At 44.8% G+C, this 27,489-nt stretch overlaps 1 protein-coding gene across 1 annotated transcript in view; it reads right to left on the reverse strand.

Moving 5' to 3' along the window:
- The window catches only part of IL5RA (interleukin 5 receptor subunit alpha), a 33,082-nt gene continuing 5,593 nt past the window's right edge, over positions 1 to 27,489 (reverse strand). The window contains exons 3-12 of the mRNA XM_060021503.1: positions 26,939 to 27,084; positions 25,598 to 25,736; positions 24,760 to 24,913; positions 24,498 to 24,685; positions 22,279 to 22,424; positions 18,859 to 18,997; positions 6,124 to 6,220; positions 4,735 to 4,865; positions 500 to 523; positions 1 to 294 (exon numbers count right to left, since the gene is read on the reverse strand). Of these exons, the coding sequence (XP_059877486.1) occupies positions 212 to 294; positions 500 to 523; positions 4,735 to 4,865; positions 6,124 to 6,220; positions 18,859 to 18,997; positions 22,279 to 22,424; positions 24,498 to 24,685; positions 24,760 to 24,913; positions 25,598 to 25,736; positions 26,939 to 27,084 (1,247 nt within the window). The 3' untranslated portion in view covers positions 1 to 211. The remainder of the gene's footprint in view (positions 295 to 499; positions 524 to 4,734; positions 4,866 to 6,123; positions 6,221 to 18,858; positions 18,998 to 22,278; positions 22,425 to 24,497; positions 24,686 to 24,759; positions 24,914 to 25,597; positions 25,737 to 26,938; positions 27,085 to 27,489) is intronic.

Consider the following 27,489-nt stretch of genomic DNA (forward strand, 5'->3'; position numbering starts at 1 on the left):
TGCTGCCCTGTGCAGAGATCAGACCTGGCAGGACAGTCAGATGAATCAATCAACCTGTGTGAGTTAGAGATTTGTTTGGGTGTTTTTCCCCTTGCAGCTAAATTGAGTGTTTGGTAAACTCCAAACTCCTCTTAGCCAAGAAACAGTTGTTCCCATTCTTATCCCCGGGGCTCGTGAGTGTGAGTTGGTTTTGACAATGCTCCGGGGACAGTCAAAACACGGAGTCCTCCAGGGTCTCAGATCCAGCCTCCTCCGCATAGCTTATGACTTCAATTTGTGTTTCACTGGAACCAGTTTTCTGCAAAACAAATCATCCTTCCTTAGATGTCTTCTAGAGAACTTTCTGAGTCTTTGAATTTCTTTACAATTGGTTTCAAGTCACTTTTGCTTATGAAAATAGTAAATGGTCACTGAAGAAAGTACGGAAAATAAGTAGGAAGAAAACCAAAAAATACCGATCAACTTAACTCCCAAGCACAGCCCACTGTTTGTCTTCAGCCCTTTTTTCTAGATAGAAAGTTATCTTTACAGTTATATGAAGAGCTTTCTAAGTGGATTTCTTTCCACGTAGCATCACATCTTATTTTAAATTCCATACAGCCAGCCCTCGGTATCCACAGGCTTCACACTTCTACATAATGGACCCGAGCGTCTGCAGATGTTGTTGCCCGCTGGGCCTCCTGGAACCATGCTCCCTGCAGATGCTGAGGGATGACTGTATGTTCTTTGGCTGCTCATTTTGAATAGTTCCATTGTATGCCATCCACAGTTGACTATAGTCTTCCCTGAAATAGAGGTGTTATGTCCAATTTTGGCTGTCATAGATAATGCTGGTATTAATTACAAAATTCATGACCAAAAAAATACCTTCTGTAAGAGATTGTATTCCTTGACCCCCTTTACTCATTCAGCACATCTTTTTCATATTTTTTTAAGTGAAGTATAGTTGATTTACAGTGTTGTACCAGTCTCTGCTGGACAGCAAAGTGACTCAGTTGTACACATATATATTATTTTTTTATATTCTTTTCCATTATGGTTTATCACAGGATATTGAATATAGTGTCCTGTGCTATACAGTAGGACCTTGTTGTTTATCCATCCTATATACAGTAGTTTGCATCTACCACCCCCAAACTCCCAGCCCATCCCTCCCCCGCACCCTGCCTCTGACAGCCACAAGTCTGTTCTCTATGTCTCTGAGTCTGTTTCTGTTTTGTAGATAGGTTCATTTGTGCCATATTTTAGATTCCACATATAAGTGATATTATATGGTATTTGTCTTTCTCTTTCTGACTGACTTCACTTAATATGATAATCTCTAGTTGCATCCATGTTGCTGCCAATGGCATTATTTCATTCTTTATGGCTGACTAGTATTCCATTGTGCTGTATATATGCACCACATCTTCTTTATCCATTCATCTGTCGATGGACATTTAGATTGTTTGCATGTCTTGGCTATTGTGAACAGTGCTGCTGTGAACACAGGGGTGCATGTGTCTTTTTGAATTATAGTTTTGTCCAGGAGTGGGATTGCTCGATCATATGGTAGTTCTATTTTTAGTTTTCTGAGGAGCCTCCCTACTGTTTTCCATAGTGGCTGCACCAACTTACATTCCCACCAACCATGTAGGAATCATTCCACACTTTTGTTTTTTTGGCTGCGCTGGGTCTTAGTTGCAGCACGGGGGATCTTTCCTAGTTGCGGCACGTGGGCTCCCAGTTGCAGCATGCATGTGGGATCTAGTTCCCTGACCAGGGATTGGACCCGGGTCCCCTGCATTGGGAGCGTGGAGTCTTAACCACTGCACTGCCAGGGAAGTCCCAGCACATTTTTTGCACTGGACACCACGTGATGCATTGAATACGCAGTGATGAACACGGCACCTGTGCTCTCTGCCGTATGTACTTTTAATAGGTTGTTGTCTACTTAATCTCGGAAGGAACCCTCTCCGGTTACCAGCGTAGAAACAAAGAATGGCTGGAAACCAGTCTGTAACCAATGGAAAGCTGAGAATAAGAGTTTTTTTAGTGAGTCTTTTTTATCACTAAAAAGCTCATCCCCCTGCTTCCTCCCTCCCTCTCCTGCCACCAGAACCTGTGTCTTGAACGTTACAGAACAATTTCTGACTCAGGCCTGGAGAGGCAAAAACATGCTTAACAGCCTCTCTCGGTTGGCAGCTACCCTCTGAACCCCAGGATTCTGGGTACCAACATCAAGCTTAGAGGTATGAGCGGTGATGAAAAGCAGAGGGTTTCCTTTCCCACCAGGGGGAGGCTTCCCGGCAGTTTGCCCATAACTCTAATGGGCCCCCTCGTTGTCCTTGTAGCAAAGGCCCCAGAAGTGGGTTGCACAGGCTCTGCCTTTGAAGGTACAGGCTGGGGCACTGCCGCACGTGGCCCAGCTGTGGTCAGCTCTGTACTGAGGCACCTACTCCTCCAGGTGGAGGTGGTAGAACTGAGGGCAGGAGATGACCCTTCGTTTCCCCAGTTCTCCCCACTCTCCCCCTCCACGCTGCGGCCCTCCCGCCCCACCCCATCCCTCTCACTGATCTGGTTTTCCTGATCCGCTGCAATGTGAGGAGAGTGCGTTGTCTGGAAGAGCTTGACCGTGATGGGTTTTGACATAAATCCTTTGCTTATTCTGAAACCAGCCTGTCTGCCCCAAGAGTTGTTCTTTTGCACACATGACTTGATGGTTTTTTTTTTTTTTTTTTTTTTTTTGGCTGCATCGGGTCTTGGTTGTGCGGGCTCTGTAGTTTGCGGCACACAGGCTCTCTAGTTGAGGCGCTGACCTCAGTAGTTGTGGCGCTGGCTTAGTTGCCCCGCGACGTGTGGGATCTTAGTTCCCCAACCAGGGATCAAAGCCACATTCCCTGCACTGGAAGGCGGATTCTTTACCACTGAACCACCAGGGAAGTCCCCATGACTTGATGTTAATTAACAGCAAACCGCAGACTTACCCAGTAAGCTGTTAAGCCAGTTTCTTTTACCAACCTCAGAATGTGCAAGGAAATCTTTGGGGGCTGTGAAGGGAAATGAGATACCAGCACTAAAATGTGCTGTTAAGAGGCTGGGTCAGATGACTTGAGTCTGCTGCTTAAACCACACGTGCTTTCCAGGCATGCGTGTGCCAGATCCAGGAGGGATCCACGGCACGAATTCACAGGAAGAGAAGCAAGTTTCACCGTGGGGCACACTTTCCTTCCAGAAAAGCTACGGGTTAACAAGAGCAAGCCGGCGGTCCTCCTGATAAAGGAGACCACAAGGGTGGAACTGAGGGTAGGGGTGACTCTTGGGCCAGCCTCGATTCTCCGCTTCAGTAGGTCAGAAACTGTCATCCGCTAAATCATCCCAAACACCCGAACTGCAAACTCTAAAGAAAGGTCACCTCTTACTGCCGTGATGCATTTTGGTGAGTGAGTGATCGACCCAAACGCCCCTACAACCAGTCACCAGTTAACTCATCCTACCATGAGTAACTTTATCAGAGAGAAAATGAAATTTGTTAAGAAAATTGCTTGATGAGGGTCTGCAGGCTGCAGCCTGTGGGCTGAGTCTGGCTCATTGCCAGATTTTGTAAATAAAGTTTTATTGGCCAGAGCTATTTGCATATTGTCTGTGGATGTTTTCCCCCTACAGTGGCAGTGTGATAAAGCATCTGGCCCTTGAATGTTTACTATCTGGCTCTTTACAGAAAGTCGGCTGGCCCCTGATCTAAATAACCATTCAATTTGAGGACAGATTTAACAAGCAACCTGCAATACACTGAACATCCCAAGACCTTGCTGACAAAAATTAAAGAAAACCTACAAAAATAAGTTGAGATGTCACATTTACAGATCGGAAGACTCGTTATGTTTAAGATGTCACTTCTCCCCAAATGCACCTATAATACAAGACAATCCTGATCCCAGCAGCTTTTTTTGTTGAAATTGATAAACTGGCTCTAAAATTTATGTGGAAATAAAAAGGACCTAGAATAACCAAAACAACTTTGAACAGTCATGTTTGGAAGCCTTACACTACCTGGCCTCCAAGTTTACAATAACGCTCTAGTCATCAAGACAGCATTATATTAGCATAAAGATAGACAAATAGATCAATGAAACCTAATAGTCCAGAAATAGACACAGATATACATGGACAACTTATTTTCAACAAAGATGCCAAGGCATTTCACTAGGGAAAGGATGATTTCTACCATGTGATGCTAGAACCATTGCATGCCATTGGTAAGTGAGCATTCAGTTAAGCCTAAGTGCTCTGAATGGTTAACAGCGCCTAAGAAAACGTATTTGGGGAAATCAGTTGCCTTTTCTATGGTTCTTTATACTAAGGAACTAGGAAAAATCCCTCTGAAAAACTTTACTGATTGGGGTACCCATGTGTAGAAACATTGATTGTTAGAACGTCAGAGATAAACAGGTCATTGGACCATCACATCTGTGCCCCTTACTGTGCAGAAATGGAAGTCAGGGCCCATGGGGTTGAAGGAATTGCCCAAGGTCTGGGTGATAAGAGCTGGGTGATAGAAAATAAAAGTTCAGGTCTGACTGGTGAGGACACTCATAACTGAGTAGGACCTTTGCAATATTCAAAGACTGTAATGAACATATATTAAAAGAAGAGCAGAATGACAAAAGCAACCTGAAGGCACCTGGCCTCCTGGGTAAAGACCCTGCCTTGTAACGTGGAAAACGAATGACCCAGTGACAGATCCCTGAGGACCCAACCCTGGGCAGATATGACATGTTATAAGAACCTTCAATATTACCTCATAGTTGATGGTTACAAAGAATTCTTTAATATTACTCTTTGGTGCCGGAACAGGTGGAAACACCTTGGTCCATAAGTGGCATCTGAAAACAGAGTAAAGGAGGGAAATAGATAAGCAAGAACAGCCTTTCTTGTCCTTAAATATCTACTCTAAAACTTGACCTAGTTAATCCCTGGACCTGCTGTTTTGTGAATTCAAAATCTTCATTGACTAAGACTTCCAAATATCTACATTGTAATAATAGTTGAAGAGCTTGGTGGTACTGCAGGGCTCTGATGGGACTTCTGAATCATCCAAGGGAGGCAAAATGACAATTGCTTCATGTTGGTGCGTTCTACCAGGCCTGATTTCTGAAAATGATGTACATCAAGTGCGTGGGGCCCCAGGGTTACCCACGATGCTGGTAGGCAGCCTCTCCCCCTAGGCGCCAGCTCTCAGGGTTTACTGTCTTTTTCTTCTCCTTTGAGCTGCCAATGCCTTCCAGCCTATAGATGCCATCTGATAAGACATTTATAATAGTGAAGCTGTTTAAAATAAAAGTCACTTTCTAAATTATGAAAAAGCTAATAAGATAGAACATGTTCTGCAGCCTCCTAAGTGGCACTCGGCCTTCCTGGACGCCAGAAGGGATGAGAAGTTTTTATGGGGCAATTTGCAAGCTCTAGGTTTGGCCACCAAATCTGCATGACCCTTCTACAATCTGTGTCTGACCTGGGAATGATCAGCCAGTAAGGGACTGTTTGACCGAAGGGCCAGGGTAGGAGTTGGTACCTCATAATTGGGGATCATAACACAGGAGGCACCATAGTGAGTTCAGCATCCAATGGGATGCCTTCCTTTACCCAAGAGTAAGAAGCATGCCCTGGGGGCTCAACAGAGGCAACCAAGTAGGGAATGGAAGGCAGGGAATCAAAAAAACACAAATGTAAAAACCTTCATAGAGGGACTTCCCTGGCATTCCTGTGGTTAAGAATCCACACTTCCACTGCAGGGAGCACGGGTTTGATGCCTGGTTGGGGAACTAAGATCCCGCATGCCAAGCTCTGCAGCCAAAAAAAAATCCTTTGCGGAGATGAATAGACTGTCGGCAGATTCAGGAAGGGGGTATCTAACGACTGAAGGCTGTGTTGTGCTCTGTATCCAGTTTCTGTAAATCACCTGCTGTTTACCAGTTTTTTATTTGGTCCACACTCATCTTGGAAAGGCTGTCCAGGAAGACACAACAATGTCGTAAATTCCACCTGATAACAAGAACCCTGCATCCAGCGGATGCATGGCAAGAAGGTAAAAATCCAATATTTAGATCCCAGCGAAAGCACCCAAATAAAAAGAATACCTACATTCTGCAGATGAGTGAGAAAATTAACAAGATAAAGCAGACGGTTGCCATAACTGCAATAAGGAACCATTTTGTCCAGGGCTTCTGCTCATTGTTTCCTAATGGAAAAAAAAAAAAAAATCAGAACTAGAATCATCAGCAGAAAAGAGAGATGACTACACTAGGGCCAAAGGGGGCTTGGGTCAGAGTTCAAGGTGCTGGGTGATGCTGGGAAAGTAGCTTAACCTCCCCGAGCTTTAGATTTCTCATCTGTAAAATGGGGCAGGGTGGGCAGGGAGCTTCCATCTCACAGAGTTGATACAAGAGTGAAATGAAATAACGGCAATGGCAATGAGGCCACTTTTAATCTTGAGGCATTATTTAATCAGTGAGCAGATATTTATGGAGTATATTCTAGGTAATATGCCAGCTGGATCTCGGAGCTTAGCAGCTTTTGGTGAGTACTAAGGTTTTTAGATGAAAAAGATGCAAAAACGTAAGCCTACTCAGTAACCTAATTGCAGTACAATCAAAACATTTTACAAAGTTGGACTTTTAGAGGAAGTGCAGTGTGGGATAATACTCATAGTTCACAACAAAGGTATCAGACTCCGTTGTAAGTTTACAATCTGAATTATCCTCACAACACCTCTTACGTTTATACCTGTTGTTCACAGATGAAAACGTAGATGCTAACTTGATTCAGTACAGAAAGTATAAATATGCCACATGCTGCCCGACTATCTAGTTAAATTTGCTTCTAATCTGTACTCAAGGATAGGTTCTTCTGTGGGCTTTGATGATAGCTTTGGGGTGTGTGTGATTTTTTTTATTAAGGTACTGGAAATACCTTCAAGAAAAACCCAAGGCCATTTACCAAATGGCGTTTAAAGGGTAACCTGCTTGCTAAACTGTCTGATTCATTTTTAGAGAAGAATGCAAATCTTGAGTTATCTCCCTGAATGCATGGGTCCTTTCTGTGTTCATTCATTCCTTTATTCACCCGTTTAGCCAATATTTACTGGGCTCCTGTTATGTGTGGGACGTTATACACGTTGCTGGGAGACAGTGTTAAAAGAAAGCATGTGAACCCTCCCTTCCTGCAATTGAGGGAAGAAGTCGATAAGCAAATAAAGACACAGATAATTTAGTGACAGCAGCTCTAAGTACAGAGGTGAGATACACACCACACCCCAGGAGAAGCAGGTCTTAATCCTTGGTTTGCCATTAACGGTTTCTATTATAAAATGAGAAGTGAATGTAAGTGGAATTTTCAAGTCCCTTGTAAAATATCTTAAGACTTCCAAAAGCCCCAAAATACTTAAAACTCACATCTTTCCAGGTATCAGGGTGGAGAGATGTCTCGAGGATTTAATGCTAGTGATTCCAATGTTGCCTTGATCTCGTGGCCTTTTTTTGTTTGTTTTTCTGGCCTCCTGAGAACTCTTAGTTGAGGTTTATCTTCTACCTCCCAAAAGCTTTAATCTCTCCTTCATCTCTTCCCTTCTGCTTTCAAATATTCATAGAGTCCTTTATCTTGAATAAGCCATTACTTTGCTCTGCCATCTCTCCCAACTATTATCCAATACCTCCTTTATTTCCCGGCCTCATTTCTTGAATAAGGGATTCAGGCAGCTTCCTTTTCCCATCTCAGAAAGCACTTTAAAAATTTGCTGGTGGCTTCCTCCTGGTTGAAGCCAAAGGACGGTCAGTTTCTTTTTCCAACTTTATTTTTCCTGACCTCCCTCCTGAATTCAGATTTGATGCTTGCACCCACCTGGAAACCAAGCCACTGGCTCCTTTACCCAAATATTCCTCTTCTTCAATATCATTTCCTTCCCCCCTTTCTAATTTCAACTGCCCCTCACCGCTCAGCCTTAACCCTTTGGTATTTTCCACTATGGTCTCTTCTTTGAACTTTGAAATGTTTGTTGAGCACAGCTTCATCTTTTAATTCCATGGCATCCTCTCCCGAGTCTTTATCCCTGCCCAGCTCCCAGTCTGGATCTGAGACTGCCTGTAGGCAGAACCCACTGGGATGTGTCTCAAAGCTGACAACATTCAAAACCAAACTCACACCCTTCTTCACATCAAAACAACTTCCCTCAAAACTTCCCCATTCTGATCTCCCCTCTTGCAGGATCCCAGACTGGAATCCTTGGAAGGCACTTGGCTTCTTCTCATTCTCCGTAGCCCCTCCTTTCCTCATCCACTTGCTTTACACCAGTACATCACACCCAACCGTAAATGCAAGCGAACCAGCCATATGTATACACATATCCCCTCCCTTTTGTATTTCCCTCCCATCCAGGTCACCACAGAGCTCTGAGTAGAGTTCCCCGAGCTATACAGCAGGCCCTCACTAGTTATCTATTTCATACCCAGTGGCGTATATATGTCCATCCCAACCTCCCAATTCATCCCACCCCCCTTTCTCCCCACCACCGGTGTCCACACGTTTGTTCTCTACATCTGTGTCTCTGTTTCTGCTTTGCAAATAGGTTCATCTGTGCCATCATAAATGCAAGACATGCATGCTTTTGTGTCATGAGTTTGCCTAGTCTGGAAACCTGGGTTCTATTCTTAGCTTGTTGTGAAGGTGGCCGTTCTGGGCCTCAGTTTCCTCATCTGCAAATATGAGGAAGTTGAACTCTGACCCTTAAGAACGCTCTCAATGCAGCACATTTTTTAGTACCCCTGACCCAATCCACGGCATTGTCATTTGGTGTATACCGACCTCTCACAAAATTGACTTTAGGATACTTTCATTGGTGAAAGTTGGAAAGTTGTAGAAAAGAACAAAAAATAAGTTATCAGAACCAGCAGTCACCAATAGCTTATCTTCTATACATGTTTTGACATTCCCTTTTTAGGTACCAGACACTCTGCAAAGTGCTCACCTTGCAATCTCACTTGAATTCTCACAGCAGTGCTTCAGGGTGGGCGCTGCTGTCCTAGTTTGATGGACGGAGGAGCTGTCGCAGAGAAGGGCGGAGGGGGTCAGCTGAGGACCACAGCTAGTAGCCGGGGGTGAAGCCCAGGACGTGCTGAGCAGCCGTGCTCTTAACCACGGTGCAGGGACCCTGTCCCACTGCCCACCACGCCCAAACCAGGACCCACTGCATGGGCAGGCGCTTCATGGAACACATCCTAAACATTCCTCTGTCACGGAACACCCTCCAGAGCGTCCTCTTCCCGGCCGGATACCACTTCCCTCCAAGGCAGCCCTGTTTTGTTGTGGTGTCTCAGCTGTTGGGCATGGCTGGGTTTGCGGGCTGTGTCTGCAGTAGAAGGGGGCTGCCTTGTAAGATACCAGTCTTCCCGATGCTCCCTAGGCTCTAGCCAGGACCGAATCACTTTATTTAAAATCTCTGACCATGGCGTTGAAAAAGAAGTTTCATGTATTTATAGCTGTTTTACAAACAGGTGGTAGCCACACTTTGGCTCTCTGAGGCTCTGCTTTTCATCATTTTACAAACCTTTTATTTTCCCAAGTCCCATAGACACTCACTGGTTCTAGGATTAGTATTCAGTTCTCTGGATTGTCACCGAGTGTCCCGTTAAACCTAGTTTTTACTGCCCTTGCACGTAGCTAATATAAAGAGCAACTGGGACATACTACTACCGTGAAGTCAAATACCAGCTCGCTTTATTTCCCACTCTGATTTCCTGAATAAGGGATTCTGCCTGCTTCATTGCCCCATCTCTGAAACTCAGTGTAGTACACTCTGAACCATTATGCAAGTCCCCTAACAAGTACGTTCAGAATCTCTAGACTCATGTACATGGAACATAAATTTAGCAAGGGTTATGCCAAGTAGCAAAATGTTTCCTGTTTACGAGTAGGTTAAACAGGTGAAGCTTGAGTCCTGCAGAAAGAATGAGTGGTGTTATCAATATTATCAGGGTGCCACCCTGGGTCCCGTTGGTGTCTCAAATTGTGCAATTCTCTGCAGGCTGGTATGTCAGGTCCTGATAAAAGTGTCGTTCACTTCTGAGCGTGCTTACACAAATCTTTTCAGTTAAACCACTCTCTAGCTGTTCACTTGAGCACTCACATTGATAAGTGAAGATTCTCTCTGAATTAACAGAACCTCTTTGGAGAGGCAACTGATTTTATTTCTTTCGATCAAAAAAAAGTTAGTGGTGCATGCAAGGTACTATGTGGAAAGCAAAGTCACCGTCACTGCCTGGAGGGAGGGGGCACATGAGTCATTTCTCCCCGCCTGGTTTCCGCAGTGTCCCACCTTGCTTCAGAACTGCTCCCCTACCGCCACCTGAGAACAGAGCTAACCCCCCAGACAGCAGAGCCGAGGTCAGCTTTACTGCAAAGAAAACCTAAACTGGCAGGTAAATTCAGTGCAAGAAAAAGGTTTCACATGTTCACTACCAAATGTAAATCGCTTGGGGATTATCTACCGTTAACGTTATTTATTAACGCAAAAACGAAGTTGAGAGTCAGTTATGTAAGTAAAATGAATTAAAGACAGCACCTCCTCTGATTTTACTGAAGGTAGAACAGGGGTACAGTTCCCACTGACAGTGTATATCCTTCCGGTCAAAATGATTAAGAATTTTAGGGCTTCCCTGGTGGTGCAGTGGTTGAGAGTCCGCCTGCCGATGCAGGGGACATGGGTTCGTGCCCCGGTCCGGGAGGATCCCACATGCCGTGGAGCGGCTGGGCCCGTGGGCCGTGGCCGCTGGGCCTGCGCGTCCGGAGCCTGTGCTCCGCAATGGGAGAGGCCACAACAGTGAGAGGCCCGCGTACCGCAAAAAAAAAAAAAAAAAAAAAAAAAAAGAATTTTAATTCTGTAAAAGTTGGGAGGCCCCTCGGTACATCATTAATTTGAATTTTGGGGTCTCTGACGTTGGACATTTTCTTAAGAACAAGCGTTTCAAGGTAACTTGAATCTTTTCTCTGACTCAAGAATGAGTTTTCTGCCATTAAAACGGAAGCCACAGATGTTTCTTTTCAAGAAATTGATGGGCGCCGCTGTTTGGTTATGCAGAGATGAGCTTTAGAAAGACGGAGCAAAGCCTGTCCCGCCAAGGAGAAGAAGCCCTTCAGACTGTGCACCTCATTCTAGGATGTTCTCCCAATATTGACAACTTGGAGCATTTGGGAGCTCAGCTGTCTGGTTTCTTGGTGACCTCGGCTTCCTCAGTTTCTGACGTCTCGACCATTTAACCTTGACAATTAGCCAACTAATGAAAATTCTGCTCGTGCTGTATATCCCGGGAGTGTATGGTGGGAAAGGGATGGAGAGGGACGAATAGCTTGGTGGTTAAAGAGAATCAGACCCTGGACCTCGTCCCAGCTCTGCCCTCAGAGCTTTGTCAAGTCATTTTCCTCCCGGTGCTGCAGCCCCACTTGTTCTAGAATTGTATGATCTTTGTAGTTCAGACTAATAACACTTAGAAGGTCGATTCGGTTTGGAGGCTTGTTCCACCCTTAAGCTGTTCATACAAATATGACTTTTAGGGATTACATATTGCATTTGAATCTAGTTTCAGACTCAACAATAGGAAAAGAGCTCATTAGTAAATTGATGGGGCTCTTCCAGTGAAGCAGCCCTACTCTGTTAAACCAGCAGGCGCTGGGAGGAGTTCTGAGGGCACTGACAGGGCTGGATAACTGAGAGGATGCAGGTGCATTAGTCTACGAAGCCTCCTGCACTTGTCTCTCTTTAGAGCGGGAGGCCGTGGCATCGTCTGTGAGGGGACCTGCCAAGCCGGTCACAGGCTCACAGTGCCAGCAAAAATCATAAGCAAGCCCTTTGGGTGGGCGAGCTTTCTAAGGCAGCTGTCAAGTGGATTGTGGGAGGTTTTTTTTTTTTAGGGAAAAAAAATCCCTTTACCTGATTTCGGGAGAGTGAAAGAGAGGGGTCGGCAAATGCAGCCTCAGTGGACAGAACATAGGTAGTCCAGGGCCCAGAGCAAAATGCACAAAACGTGTTCTCTGTTCATCTGGGGAAATTGGGCTCAATGACCCAAAATATGGAAAGGACATGGAGATGCTTGGGATGGGGGGGCGGGTGTGTAGGTGTACCTTTGCGCACTCAGGATTCCCTAAGGGATCGCTGCCGTACTGCTGGTCTACATTTGTCCCTAGTAGGACACGACCTGATGAAACTAAATAGAGAACCCTCTTCGCCATCTTCTGCTTCTTTGCAGACTTTTGCACACAGCACAGAGAGGTGTGTGCTTTCTGGGGCCCTAGGCAACCCAGAACTTTCTTCCCTGTAAGGGGTTTGCTGGCCCTGTTCTACCAACCTGCTAAAGCAACTGAAAGCTGGCTGCAGAGGCTGCAGTCTTCACATAGAAGTAAGAAACGGGTGAAGCGCTTTCGTCCTGGTTCGGCCGCTTACAACAGAGGTGACCCTGAGCAGGGAGCCCTCAGGAGCTTCCATCACCTGCTTTGCTCAACGGGGATAAGAACTGGCTGAGTTATTCCTGCAAAGTGATTGGCCCGGTGCTAGTTCATAGTAGGTGTTCAATGAATGTTATTATAACTGTGATTATGATTAAACACATCATGTCAGCAGTAAGGCATCAAGATAATTTCCCTAAATCATGAAAGCCAGACTAAGATTGGAGCCCTTTCAGAATCCTCAGAAGGCAGAGTCATAAGCTCAGGCCTGGAGGGAAAGAAAACACCAGATATTCAAGATACTAGGGGGTAGGAGAGGGCATAAAGCACGATGGTCCGCACCCTCAAGGAGGTTTGTATTAAAATGAACGCCATGGACAACTCGTAAGGGGGTATTTAGACTAGAGTAGCCTGAAGAGGTCAATGAAAGTGTCCCCACTGCTTGGGCTCCACGGAGGCTGACCAGCTCATGAGCTGCAGGGCAACCCTTTCACTGCCGCCAGTCCCCACAGCCAGTCCTCCTGCCTCTGTCTCCCTGGCTGGCACTGTCACCCACGGGGTGACGAAGCACCACAGAAAGAGCATGGCATGGACCCAGTCCTGTGGCTGTGTTCTAGGTCCGGGTCTGTCACTTCCTAGCTCTGTCACTTGGGGTAGTTCCTTAACCCCTCTGCGTCTCTTTGCTCATCTGTAAATTAGGAAAATCCTGTGTCTGTGAAGATACATGAGATAACATAGGTGAACACGCCAAGCACAGTGCCTGCCCCAAGAGGGGAGTCCCACCTTCCTCCCGTCATCTGGCGGGCCCGTCTCGAGGCACAGGTCACGCGTGGCAGTCTGGTGTGGACACCATACCTCCAGGCGGCCGGGCCTGAAAGCACAGGGGAGCTCCCTGCTCCTCACATTTGGGGACAGAAGTTGAAGGCTCCCTGCTGGCCCGCCCTCAGGCCACGGCTACCAGCCTGGAAACCACAGGAGCCTGGGGAAAAGGAAACAGCGGATCAAGGCGGCCACCACATTTACCAACCCGGAAACCCCCCATTTACAAAGAAAACTCAGCATCGTCACAAGTTATATCCCCCTCAGGGAAGCCAGGTGGGTTTTTCAAGGTACTGACTGGGTCACCGTTTTATTCCTCAATCAGTTTTTGTCTCTAATGAGCCAGAAGCCCGTCATTTCTTCACAGAAGCTCTTGAATTTGCAAAATTCATTTGGAAGACCCAGGGAAAGTGGATCTGAGCTCTCTGCAGTGTCTCCTCTTCACCTTTCTCCTTCCTGGTTTTCTCCCTTTTTCACAACAGTGTGAGGATGTAGAAAGAAAGGTGGTGGCGAAAGGAAAAGAAAAAGCACAGGCGCGGAGTCTGAGGGTGGAGCCGGCAAAGTGTACAATGTAGGAGGTGGGCTGGAGGATCCCGAAGGTGACACCACGCCCTCCAGGTTTTGATTCCACATGCCCTGGGGCCGGTGTGCCGGGGTTCCTCACTCTTTCACAGCCCATGAATGTCAAGTCCGAGGAAAAAGGCAGCAGAGTCTCCCTGTGGGACCCTTGCTTCCATCCCAGCCCCAGTTCTTACATCCCTCCCTGATTTTCTGCTTCCAACTCTTTTCATGAAGTCCTTACGGATTCTAGAATGTGTGATGTGACTCTAAGGCTCCCGCCACACACGGAAAGAAACTGTGACAGAAAGCCATGGCCAGGATTTCCTGTGAGTAACAGGTCTCGAGGAAGATGCCCCGAAAGGAAGCCGCCAGCCCGTGTCGACCTTGACCACACAGCTGAGGCATCTGAGAAATGCGGTGAACTTTCCCCTACTCCCTGGGGTGTAAGTGCTATACATCTCAAGCCTAAAGCAGTATTTTTTTTTTGTAAATACATTTTAATTGATACCTGGTACCATCATCGAATAGATCCTGGCCTTCAGATACGGCCTTCAGTGATGTCAGGGCAAAACCCGATTTTGTTTGAGGGGCAGGGCCTGTGCTGGGGGGCGGGGCGGGAAGACCCGTCACTGATACACCAGCAACACGGCTGGGTGGATGCATGTGTAACACTCTTTTCCTCGGGGAAGGGCATTACTGTAGGAAACTTTGTTTTCATTATTCCTTGTTTCCTGCATGGTATTTGAGCTTCTGGGAGGGGAGAGAGAAGAGAAGATGATGGACTTGAGAAAAGGAATATCTTCACTCAGACCAGAAACCACTCAGGAGACACCAGGTTTTGGTAAACAGGAGATGGCCCAGATAACAAGGGAGCAGAAGCGTCCGGAAGTTAAGAAAGTTGCAAAAGGAGGAAGAAGTGTGGAAAGTTAGCCCTTCAGATAAGGCAGAGAAGCCAGCTGAGGAAGGGCAGCTGATAACGAGGGCTGATAAGATGAAACTGCTCCTTCCATCTGAGAAGAAAAAAGAAGTATTCCATGTTCTGGAAATCCCAGCACAGGAGGGCAGCGTTTCAGGGCAGGTGAAGAGCACACTGTGGCTGGCTGGACCCCTGCTGGCTGCCCCTGTGCCTCTTGACTGTCGAGGGACCTTGCCAACTGGAGCAGGACAGCAGTCCTTTCTCCTCCGCCCTCCTTTTTCATCAGTCAAAACTTACTCATCTGGTGTCTCTCTCTTGATTCAATAACCCTGGGTGATGATGGGTTAATTAGTAAATTGAATCTATTCCAGTTCGCTAATTGACTCCTGTGCCACCTATTTGAGAATATTATCCATTAATAGCCACTTCTTGGCTGTTTGATAACTACTGAATTATTTAATATCTCTGGGCCTCTGTTTCCCTCAGATAAAGGAGGTGGACTTAATAATGTCTAACAAAGAGGTGATATGTGAGTCGGGCCTTGGTGTGAAAGTGGAAGGGGAGGGCTCCAGGGTGCCATTTTTAAGACAAGGTAGGAGTGGAGGAAGGATGTCTAGAGGAAATGAATGGAGCGGGAACCCTGCCTGGTAGGCTGCAAGCAGAGCATTATTATTGCTGCATCCTCGCGGGGTAAGGAAGAGCCATGTGGAATGTCCCAGAGGAGCCCGAGCTTCCTGTGATGTTTATTAATCATCCTGATGACAGTAGAGAGCCTGCATTGATTAAATTCACTAATGATCCTAAAGTGAGCAGGGAAGTCAGTTCCAGAAAGGATGGATTTATAAGGTGCGTGGTAATATTAATCAGCTCATCTTCATGACCAGGCTGGCAGCAAATGAAATGGATTTGCCGTGGATGATGGCAGTGAGGCACACCTGAGAGCAAATGATAATGAGCCCGGTTCCAAGCTAGGAAGCTGTTATTTAGAAAATAATCATGGGGCGCCAGCTCTGAAGTGGAGAGTGAAAAATAAATTAAAAACAAGCTTAAAATAAACTCTCAGCACAGGTCACAATCTCTCTCTCAGCACTTTTGTCGGCAGTTGATGGGGGTAAGAGAACATGAAAGGCAGAGTAGGGAAGAACTTACAAGTGAGGAGACTCACATGTTACAGGTGAGGAAACTGAGACCCAGAGGGGTTAGAGGTGACTGACTAGGTCGGGGGCAGCCAAACTCTGCCACACTGGTCACCACTCTGTCCCCTGCAGGGGTGACAACAGATGACCGCGCCTTCGGATGACCTAAATGTAACTTGAGATTCCCTCTCAACACAGCTGTGGAAGCAGTCTCCGATAACTGGGCTCATGAAATATTATCTCCGCATCTCTAACTTTAGTCAAAGAGTTAGACACTGGCAGAGCCACGACCAAAACCTAGATCTCCTGATTTGTCTCTCGCTTTCTTCTGCTCTCTAAGTTCTAAACTCTCAACAGACAACACTGATGAGAACTCAAAACCCAAACACTAAAAAATCAGAACTGGCTCCGTAGCCAAGATTCCCACCTTGGTCTCCAAGTTAGTTTGTGGTCCTCACACAGAATTAAAAAAAAAAAAAAAACTCTGAAACTATATGCGCAGTGATGTTGGGAAGACACTCAGAAATGTCAGTAATTGGGGGCCAATGAGTTTTCGGCCTTTGGGGAATAACAAAGCATTAAAAAAAAATCCACCAAATGCGGGTCATGAAAATTAAGCTTCTGTCGCAGGCGTTTGAAGAAATTCATAGCCTTGTTGAAAATTCCCTGAGACGGATTCACGTTTCTTCTGCTGGTCCCCCTCTCGGGGCGTAGAGTGGATTTCGTCTGTGCAGATAAAGCGGTGTGGAAGGGCTGCCTGCATGTGGTGGGTCTGTTTGGTCAGGTTGGGGCCTGGACCTGGGGAGGAGGAAAGACTGGCTTTGGCAGAAACCTGAAGTAGGTGCAATTGGCCGGTTCTCAGTTCCTTTTGTCCTTTCTGCTTCCTCTCCCAGCAAGCCTCATGCTGGTCCTCTGAGTCCCAGGGCGGTGATGTGGTGGGCGTGCCATAAGGCTGTGCTGGTCGTGTCACACAGCTCTAGGGGCTCCTTTCCCCTTTGGGAACTCAGCAACTCAGTAAGACCAGTCCCCTTGCAGACTCAGAACCCAGCTCCATTTCTCGGGTCTTTCCTTATCTTTCCCAGTCTCCCTTGGAAATCTCCCTGCTATGCGTCTGGTCTGACTTACATCCACATGGGCCCATGGGTCACTGCCCAGGAGTGTCCTGCAGAGACACCCATTAGCCTAAGTGAATGAATGAAATGATAGAAAATCCTAGCATGTGCCGAAAGAAATCTCTCCTTAGGTACACCCTTCAGTGGAGCGTTAACTACCTCGTACGTTGAGGGACAGTGATATTCACGTGCTTGACCAGCCATAATCACAGAGTTAGCTACCAGGATCCCTTAAATGCATCTTTAATTTGTTCAGCTCTTTGCACCTTGCAGCGTCCCGGCCCCCATGCCATAGAGCTAAGGTCTCTGGTGCTGGCGTCAGTCAACTTGGGTTTGAATTCCTTCTCTGCCACTTACTGGCCATGCAGAGTTAAGCAAACTGTCTAAACTTTCGAAACCTGTTTTCTCATCTGCAGAACAGTTTGGTGGATAGGATTAGTGAAGCTAGTGCATGTGAAGCACTTAGCACAGGGCTTGGAGGATAGTCAGCAATAAATGTTATCTGCTGTCGTTGTTGTTTGTATTTCACAATAACCTGTGAGACAGGAGAGGTGGGTATTAATTACCTCCTTAGTCCTGGGAATCCACGGATGGGCAGAGAGAAGTGGTTTGTTCAAGGGTATGTAGTCAGTACGTGCTAAGGCTGGCATTAAACCTGAGCTTTCTATGGAAGACTCCAGAATTCTTCCCTGCTCTTCGTGTCCTTGTAGCTCTTATGCAGCACTTAGCCACATACGTCTGCATCCCCAGGCTGCATGTCTGTGGCACATACATGAGCTACACTAGTTGTTTTTTAACTGGCCAAGATACGCAGATAGTATCAAACACAGGGTGTGCATGTTCTAGCATCACGGTGCAAGGCCACCTCTCCCGGTTATGGAATTGCCATCTGACATAAAAGGAGAATGGAAATTTGCCCTTTCATTCAGAGCCACCATCATCACCCTTCTCCAGTCCCACAGACAGATACAATGATCATATTATTTGCCAAGTAAGCTAGTCAGTTTAATCATAAACAAAAACAGCTGCAGAACCAATGCAGGAGCCCAGGTGATGCCAGTCCTTGGGATCCTCTAGGTCTGTTACGCTGAGGGCCCAGGGCTGGATCCAGATTTTGTGGGCCCTGAGCTTATTCAGTTTTGGAATCTTCTTTATGAAATGAAACAAAAGTATAAATTCAGAATTAGGTATAGGAAAATTATAGAAATGGAGACCAGATTAGTAGTCGACAGGGGTTAGGAATGGAGGAGAGGAGAGAGGAATGAAAGTGCTTAAAAAAGGGCAAAAGGAAGGACCCTTGTGGTGACATATACACAAACCTGCACATGGGATAAAATTGCATAGAACTAATACACACACAAATGAGTAGATATGAAATCGATGAAATCTGAATAAGATCAGTGGGTTGTAGCAATGCCACTTTTTTGGTTGCCATATTGTATTACAGTTTTGCAAGAAGTTAGTCTTGAGAGAAACTGAGTAAAGGCTACATGAGCTCTCTTGACATCATTCCTTATGACTGCATATGAATCTACAGTTATTTCAAAACAAAAAAAATTAATTTGGTAAAACTGAATAGAAGTAGGACCAGATATTCTGGAAAAAAAAAAAAGTACTAGACTTTGGAAGGGCTCTTGCTAGTGAGAAGCTGGAACACTGGAGCTTCATTGGCCTCATGGTAAATCCACCTCTGGTCAAAAAGGCAGCAGACTGACAGAGGATGAGGCTTAGTAGGGACGTGAAAGCATTTCAGGACTCACAAGTGAAGGTGTACACTTTCCAGGAGGATCTGTTATAACTACAAGTAAGGTCACTTGCTTTCAAATAAACACGAGATACTCACCCACATAAATAGGCTGACTCCACTCACTGGAGGGTCCCACCGCTCTGCACACAGAGCTCACTGCTGCTCTCACTTGAATGGAATACTCAGAAATACCATCAATTACGGAGATGAATGTATTGGTCGTCATTTTTTCTGTCTAAATGGGAAAAAATATCATTGTAAGAATCCCTGGACACGCAATTTAAATTGTGGCAATCATCAGGATGGGAGGTCGTATGTAAGTAATGTGACTCAGTATTCAGTGACCCATTTAAAATCAGTAAGACTCACGTCGATTAGTTTATTCTAGACCACTTCACTATGGAAGTGTTGGCAGTCACCCTTGGGGGGAAAGCTATGTAGTAACCAAAATAAATAAAACAGGCAGTTGTAAGATCTAGATGATCCATCCGGGTCCAACTGATATTTCCAGACTGAAAGGCTGGAATGGCACATAGCAGAATGCATAACCTCCCTCATCTTGTCCCTGGATATTCTCTAATCACCTAACTAACAATATCACATGACTTCCGCATTTTCAACAGGATCCAGCAAACTACGGTCTATGGCCAATCTGGCCTGCTACCTGTTTTTGTAGGGCCTGCAAGCTAAGAATGACTTATATATTTTTCAGTGTTTGAAAAATATAAAAAGAATATTTTGTGACTCATGAAAAGTACATGAAATTGAAATTTCAGTGTCCACAAACACAGTTACTGGAACGCAGTTACACCTATTTGCTTGTATTGATGGCAGAGCTGAGTAATTGTGACAAAAACGGTATGATCTGCAAAGCCTAAAATACCTACTCTCTGGCCTTTTACAATGAAAGTGTGCTGATCCCTGATACAGTGTCTCACCCCAAGCCAGGGGGCAAGGAGCAAGGGATGGAGGGGGCATAAGGAAGCAGAAAGAGCAAAAGGACCTTGAATCTAGGAAGAAGAGGGTTTGAATCCCAGGTCTACCTCCAACTAACTGCAGGGCAATTTCCTTGACCTCTCTGAGCCTCAGTTTTCTCATCTGTAAAATAGGAACCATACCACCTAATGGATTATTGAATTAAATGGAATTAACTTTGTAAAGCCCAAGTTTAAAGATATATTGGGTTGAATCATATGAAAAGTGATAATATTCACCAACCCATTTTTGACCTGCAAAAACAGCCATTTTGGGCAGTTCAACCTAATAATAAGCACTCAGTAAATGCCAATTTGCCGTAGGCAACACAGGCTAACATTGTCTAGTGTTGAGATGAGGCTGTTTTCTCACAATCAAACCCTTCGTGTGTGTTCTCTCTACTGGTCAGTGTCCCCACCGTGCAGCTAATACCCCAAACCCGAGATGTGTCCCTGGCTGCCTGTATCTTACCTACTCCTGAGTGTGTTTCTCCCTTCTTTGTCCCTGCTCCAAAACCACTGCCATTTTAGGTTTCATCATTTTTTGCTTGGACTGTTGCAGTAGCCATGAAACCGGCATTCTATGTCCACATGTCCCCTCTCCGTCCATACCCAGCTTTCATGCTGCTTCCAAAATAATTCTGCGATTCTGCAGATGTGTTCACATTTTTCTATCAAGCTAAACACTTTAGTGGTTTCCATTGCCTATGACCATGGTTTTAAAAAGAAAAACCATTTATTTTTTTAAACAAAATCTTAGAATCATTCTGGGAGAAGTCGCAGTGTAAGAGCTAGAGTTATGATTCCAACGTTGGCCTTATGTCCAGGCTGACTAAATTACTGCCACTTGGCTGAAGGAACCATGCTCACTCATGCTGTGGAGTTGCTCCTTCTGCCTAGAACCCCTGCCACTCCAAGTGTGGTTGGAGGACTGGTGTGAGTCAGGAGCTGTTTATTGGTGATCCTTGAGGAGATAAATATAGAAATGGAGACAACACTTTGGGAGCTTTCTTAGCAACCTGGCATTGCCGTGGCGTCCAGGACCAGGATCACTGGGCTTGTCTTTGGCTGTATGTGATTTTTCTAGCAAATCATTTTTATTGTATTTTACAGAAGTACCAATGTAGGGTGGATTAGAAATTTTAAAAAGAAAGCCAGTCTTTCACCATGTGTGCTTAAATACATGGGGAAGTGCTGGCTAAAAGTCCTTCTCTGCTTCTCCCACTAAGCAAGTTTCTATTCATCCTTGAAGATTCTGTTCAATTCCCCTTCCCTGGGTGGAGGCCCTGGCAGCTTGCTTTGTCCATTCCCTCCTTTGTATCCACGTTGACATTGACGATGGTCAGGCAGCTCTGAGGCTGAGGGAGTGCATCCAGTAGACCAGGCCCCTTGAGAGCAGAAACAGTAGCTATTTAGCTCTGTATATCCCACAGAGAAGCCAGATCGTAAATATTTATTAACCCGAATTGAATTGAATTGAATTTGTAAGGCAGAAGTTTGAATCCTGACTTCTATTCTATTCTTGCTTTGTGACTTTGGGCAACTTACTTAATCTCTCTGTGCCTCACGTTGCTGTAAAATGAGAATGATCATTACATAATAGAGTAACTGTGAGGATAATAAAGCATAATGCATAGTTGATGCTCAGTAAATATTGACTTTCATTCAGTTCCTTTCCCCTTGAACTTTTTGTCCATTAGGGCTGAGGAGGCAGTTTTTTTTTTAAGTTGTGGTAAAATGCACACAACACAAAAGTTACTATCTTAACCATTTTTAAATGGCACAGTTCAGTAGTAGAGTACAGTCACATTATCTCCAGCACTCTTTTCATCTTGCGAAACTGAAACTACTCCTTAAACAAAAACTCCCCATTCCCCCCTCACCCCAGCCCCGCAAAGCACCATTGTCTCCCCATTGTCTTGATGAATTGGACAGCTCTAGGCACCTCATATAAGTGGATTCATACAATATTTGTCTTTTAGTGACTGGCTTATTTCACTTAGCATAATGTTCTCAAGGTCCATCCATGATACAGTACGTGTCAGGATTGTCTTCCTTTCTAAGGCTAACAATATTGCATTGTATGGATAGACCACATTTTGTTTATCCATTCCTCTGTCAATGGACACTTGGGTTGCTTCCTTCTTCTGGCTATTGTGAATAATGCTGCTGTGAACACGGATGGACAGAGATCTTTGAGACCCTGCTTTCAATTCGTTTGGATATGTACCCAGAAGTAGAAAGGTTGGGTCATATGATAATTCTATTTTTGATTTTTGAGAAATCCCCGTACTGCTTTCCGTAGCAGCTGCACCATTTCACCAACAGTGGTGCTAATGAACTTTTATCTGATCCATTGCATTATTTTCAACCAAAAGTAATAGATCCTTTCAAGACAAAAATCCAGTAAGGTTTGTTTTATTTTCATAAAACCCAGGTAGATGGGGTTCCAAGGGGTAACCAGCGCAGTCACTGACAATAATTTTTTAAATGTCTCTAAAAGAAATCTATCATCGAATATCAGAATGAGCTGAAGCATTACCTGAAAATACCCTTTCCTTGTGTTGTAAATTTTCACTTCGTAATCAAAGCAATGGACCGGAAAAGCAGAAACTGGTTTCTCCCATTGGATAGAGAGACAGGTTCCTTCAATCTCTGCTGTGACTTTTGCTGGAGGATTTACTCGATCTAGGTTAAAGAACCGAGAGGTCGGTGATCACGGCTGGTAAATCTAATCCACCCACATTTCCCAAGGCATCTCTAAGCTGTGTCTTCTCGAGTACTGTACGCCAGGATTTAATCTACGAACCTGCAAGCCACAGGACTCCAGCGGCTCACATCTGACTCCCGTCTTGTGGTGCTAAAGGAGAGATCTCTCCCGTAAACCTCAGAGATTCCTACTTCAAAGGGCATCGAATGGTTAAATGCCTTTTCCTTCAGCTGACTGCAAGACCCAGCCCACCATCCATTTTTACTTCTCGAGTTGGACGGATCTGAGGACAAACCTGATCCTGGAGAGAAAATGCCCTGGAGCCTCCACTAAGCCCTGCTCTGTGAAGCAGGTGTGTGGCTGGACCGATTATTTCCTCTTCCTGGGCCTCAGTTTTTATTTCATTTTGTTTTGTGGATCTTGTTTTGGTTTGTTGTGAGGATTTAGTTTTCTCTTACAGAAAAAGAACGGATTGGGCTAAACTTGTCTTTACAAATAACTCCACAGTTCTTTCCCCTGAGATCTCACATGATTGTTTTATGGCCACTTGATGTGGATAGAAATTATCTCTGAGTGTCCTTGTCTTAAGTTATGTGACTTAGATCTCACAGTTACTGAGTCATAGGGACGAGCTAAGAATGGGGCCCACTGGCTCCAGAGCCTACCATCCCCTAAGCCAAAACATTTTTCATCAAAAGAGCATTTATTTCTTTTAGTAAGCTGAGAAATTGGTCTCAATAAAATGAATATCACACAAGAAAATGCCCATGGTCTGTCCCAGGCTGTGTCCATTGGTGTCTTAATATCATTGTTTCTCAGGTCCCCCTCAGCATTTTTTATCACCTGTTTTCATGAAAGTGATATTTTTAGGTCATCTAAGTAATACTCTATCGAAGAGAATTATATAATCTCTTTAGCAAGTGCTGTGATTCTTTAAACAAAGTTATACTCCGTTTGATACACATATAGATGATAGAAACAGATACAGATGTCCCATGCCAAACCACGTCCTTTGAACAATCACATTTTGCATATTTAATGGATACTTAGGCCAGGCACTCTTCTAAGCACTTTATAATTATCAACATACTTGTCACAAAGACCTTGTAGGAAGTATTGATTTCTCCCCATATTTCAGATAAAAAGACTGAGGCCCAGAGAAATGACCAGCTTGTCTAAGGTCACTCAGCAAGTCAGTGGAGGAGCCAGGACCCAAGTCCAGGCAGCCTGGCTCCACAGCCCACGCTACTAAGCAGAGGCCACCACTGAAACCTTGAACATTCAGAACCAGAAATGTTATGTGAGAGGCTCCTGATGAGCTGCCTTAATACAAGTATCTAGGATGAAGGAGAAGGTCTTCAGTTTTGAGAAGTGAGCACGTGAAAGCTTAAATAATAGGCTTAGATCTGAGAACCACATGGTAAGGGGGACACTCTAACTCAAGAACACCCAGAGGAGAAAGTCCAGAAGGGTAGAGGATCATAAGAAGAGTGCATGAGAAATTGAGGGCCGGTAGCCCGGGGAAGAGGGACCTCAGGATGGGAAACCTGGCTGCCTTTGGATAGCTGAGGGACCATCTTGTGCGGAAAAGAATCAGACCTGCTTGGGGGTGGCACCAGCCCATCACAGGACCCATGGGCAGAAATGTTACCAAACCAGCCAGAGCCGCTGCGAGAGGATATGGGGTTCTTCCAGCAGTGAGTTTACTTTCCCTGGAGCGGTGATTGTCAACGAGGGGAGATTTTATCCCCTAGGGGACATTTTTACTGTCACAATTTGCGGGGGAGGAGGTGCTACTGGCATCTAGTAGGTGGAGACCAGGGCTGCTACTGAACACCTGGTAAGGCACAGGACAGGCCACACCCAGAGTTCTTTCGCCAAATATATCAGGAGCGTGGAGGCTGAGAAACCTTGACGCTGTGGTTCTTAAGCAGCGGGCAGATGGTCACTTAGCATCAGACAAGTAGCTAAACAAGGTGATCCTTATAACCCCTCCCAGTGCTGAGATTCTGCGATTCGGTTATTTTGGCTTTGAGTCAAGCCCATCTTACCAATGGCATGAAGGGCAAAGAGCTCATCGAAAGGCTTGATCACAGCTTCCTCGCTTGAGCCGTTAACATACACTGCAAGTGAGTCGCGCCCTTTGCTATTGATAAAAGTCCTGGGAAACCAGCAGGCGATGTTTCTCTGCAAGGTGTCTTTGCTGTATTCTTGGCATTCTTCAGTCCAAGAGCCATACCTGAATTGGAACACTCATAAGTTTTTAAGGCTGGAGGAATCAACCCACTTGCGAAAATGAAAACAGATACTAACCTATAGTAGAGAAAATACTGCGTATCCTCAGGGGCATCCTTGCCAACAAGCCAGGTGCAGTGAAGAGAAACTTGGTACGGCCGTAAGTGTGTGTAATTATTTGCCTTGGTGTTCGTGGTGCAAGTTAAATTCACAATTGAGGTTCCAGGAGACCCTAGATGGTCAAAAAATTTTTTTAGAAAGAGTGGATGTACGTATATGTATAACTGATTCACTTTGCTGTACACCGGAAAGTAACACAACAGTGTAAATTAACTATTCTCCAATGAAGATTTAAAAAAAAAAAAAGAGCAAGTCATTGCCATGACAGCTTCTGATTGTTTCTTTAGAAAGGGTAGTGATTGGGGACGTCAAAAAGGGCTTCACAGAGCAGGTACGATTTGATTTGGGCTATGAAGTATAGGAAGGATTCAGAAAAGCAGTCAGGTGAGCCCAGGAAAGCGAGGGCTCCGAGGCAGGACTGTGCTAGTGTGTAGGCGTCATGGCTGTAAATCCACCTGAGAAGAGCGCAGGAATCACGTAGCGGGTGGTTGGAAAGATGTCCTGGAACCCAATTATGAGAGACCTGATTGGCCCAGATTTAGTTTATGACCCTCTGTCTTTTGAGCTGGGGAGGAGAAGCATCCGCAATGCTGGCAGGGACGTGCCAGCCAGCGTTGGCTGGGTTATGACACTGAGAAGTGATCATGGTCTTGGTGAGGATGTTGATGAGGTAAAAGGATACCGGGCAGGAACTGGTGACTGACAAAAGAAGAGAAAACTGAGGTGTTTGTTTTCTGACTTTCCTATGTTTACAAAGCGTGAAATATGGAACTGGACTCTTAGAGGCCTGCCTTACCTGGTGGGGCTCTAAGTTCCGCGGAAACCCAGCTGCTTGGCTGGAGGGAGCGGTCGTTCCATGGGACTGTCTGCACACTTGCTGAAAAGCCTTTATGAAGGATGGTTATGCGTCTGCTCTCAGTGTTCCTGGTTTCGTACTAAAAATAAGACTCACAAGTCACGGTATGCAAAGGGGAAGTGGCCTTGAGAGAACTATTTTAATCAACTAGGCGTTTTCTTCCACTTTTAAAATGGCACGTAAACACAATGCAATGAAATCGTTTTGCTAGAAAAAATTAAACCCACTGCTTCAAGGTTATGTCCTTATCCCTAAACTCATCAAGTTGTAGACATTAAATAGGTGCAGCTTTTTACAGGTCAGTTATTTCAAAATAAAGTGGTTTTAAAAATGAATAAATAAATTACCCAATTCGAGATGTGTACATGTTTCAAAAATACATAATACAAATACAAAAATTAATTCTTCAAGGATACCTGAATAAATGCTTCTTATAAAAACAAACAAAATGTTACAGTGAAGGCTCCAGTTTCCTTTGACTACCATCTCTAGTTCCAGTCTCCTCCCCAGAGGTAACTTTTGACGGAAAATTCTCTAGAATTCCATATTGACTGGAATTTAATTTGTTTAATTTTATTGAGCATCTGCTAAGTACCTGGTGCTTTAATATATGCCTGCAGTGAAGTTGGGGCTCTGAGAGGTTAAGTGACTGGTCCACGATTCTAAAGGCAGGAAATGGCCGAACTGGGATTCGAACTTGGCCTCTTCGATTAGGTACCCTGCCCTCTTCCTCTTTTATTCGGCTTTTCTCTTCTGTTCTTTTGGCTATTTTAGAGGAAATTATATAAAACCAATATCTGAACCATTTTACCTCAGAAGTTACTACACTTGATTTTTAAGTGGAAGAATTGTCCCAAAGTTAAAATGTTCTGAGCTGCTGTTTAATGCAGGTGTGGCACTGGTTCTCAGTCATTTCAATAGAGACATTGCTCTACTGGGAATATAACAAAAAGCCCTTTAGTGGTTTTCTTTTTTTTTTAGTTAAAATTTCTTTGATAAGGAAAATGCAGTCAAAGTTAAAATTTTTTTTTTTTTTTTTTTTTGCGGTATATGGGCCTCTCACCGCTGTGGCCTCTCCCTCTGCGGAGCACAGGCTCTGGACGCGCAGACCCAGCGGCCATGGCTCATGGGCCCAGCCGCTCCACGGCATGCGGGATCTTCCCGGACCGGGGCACGAACCCGTGTCCCCTGCATCGGCAGGCGGACTCTCAACCACTGCGCCACCAGGGAAGCCCCAAAGTTAAAATTTAAATAAGGATTGCCATCAGAATAAACACTTACATCTTCTTCTTGTGGAGCATTTATTTTCACGTGATACCCTAGCTGGACATTTCTTTGTTCTTGATCAGTATTTGGTTCCCAGCGTAAAAGAACTTGAGCTAAATTGATAGCTTTAATGGTGAAATTGACAGGTGGGAGAAGTAAAACTGTAGATCAAAAGAAAAAAGCCACAGAATGTTTAATTTTACATAGCATTTTAAAGTTAAGTATTTTTTTGTGTAGTATAGTATTTTATTATGGCTATCAGAATGTATAACACTGAAATAATCTTGGGAAAAGTTTCCTTAGAAATGTTTTTAGCTCATTTTCTTTTTACTTTGCCCAGGTATTTGCCTATAACATCTACAGGTATTTTATTGAAATCTGAATATTTTACTATATCATTACTCAGTACAAGCATAATTTTCAAAGGGTCATTATCCATTAATGGACTGCAGTAATGTATTAGTTTGTGGGTAGCAATGTGTTTAATGACATGGAAGAAAATAGAATAGAAAATACCAGGTGCATCAAATATATAAGAAGTACTGTTTCACGAACCTCTTGTTTCT

This window comes from Delphinus delphis, chromosome 10, assembly GCF_949987515.2.
Source record: "Delphinus delphis chromosome 10, mDelDel1.2, whole genome shotgun sequence".
NCBI classification, from domain to species: Eukaryota; Metazoa; Chordata; class Mammalia; order Artiodactyla; family Delphinidae; genus Delphinus; species Delphinus delphis.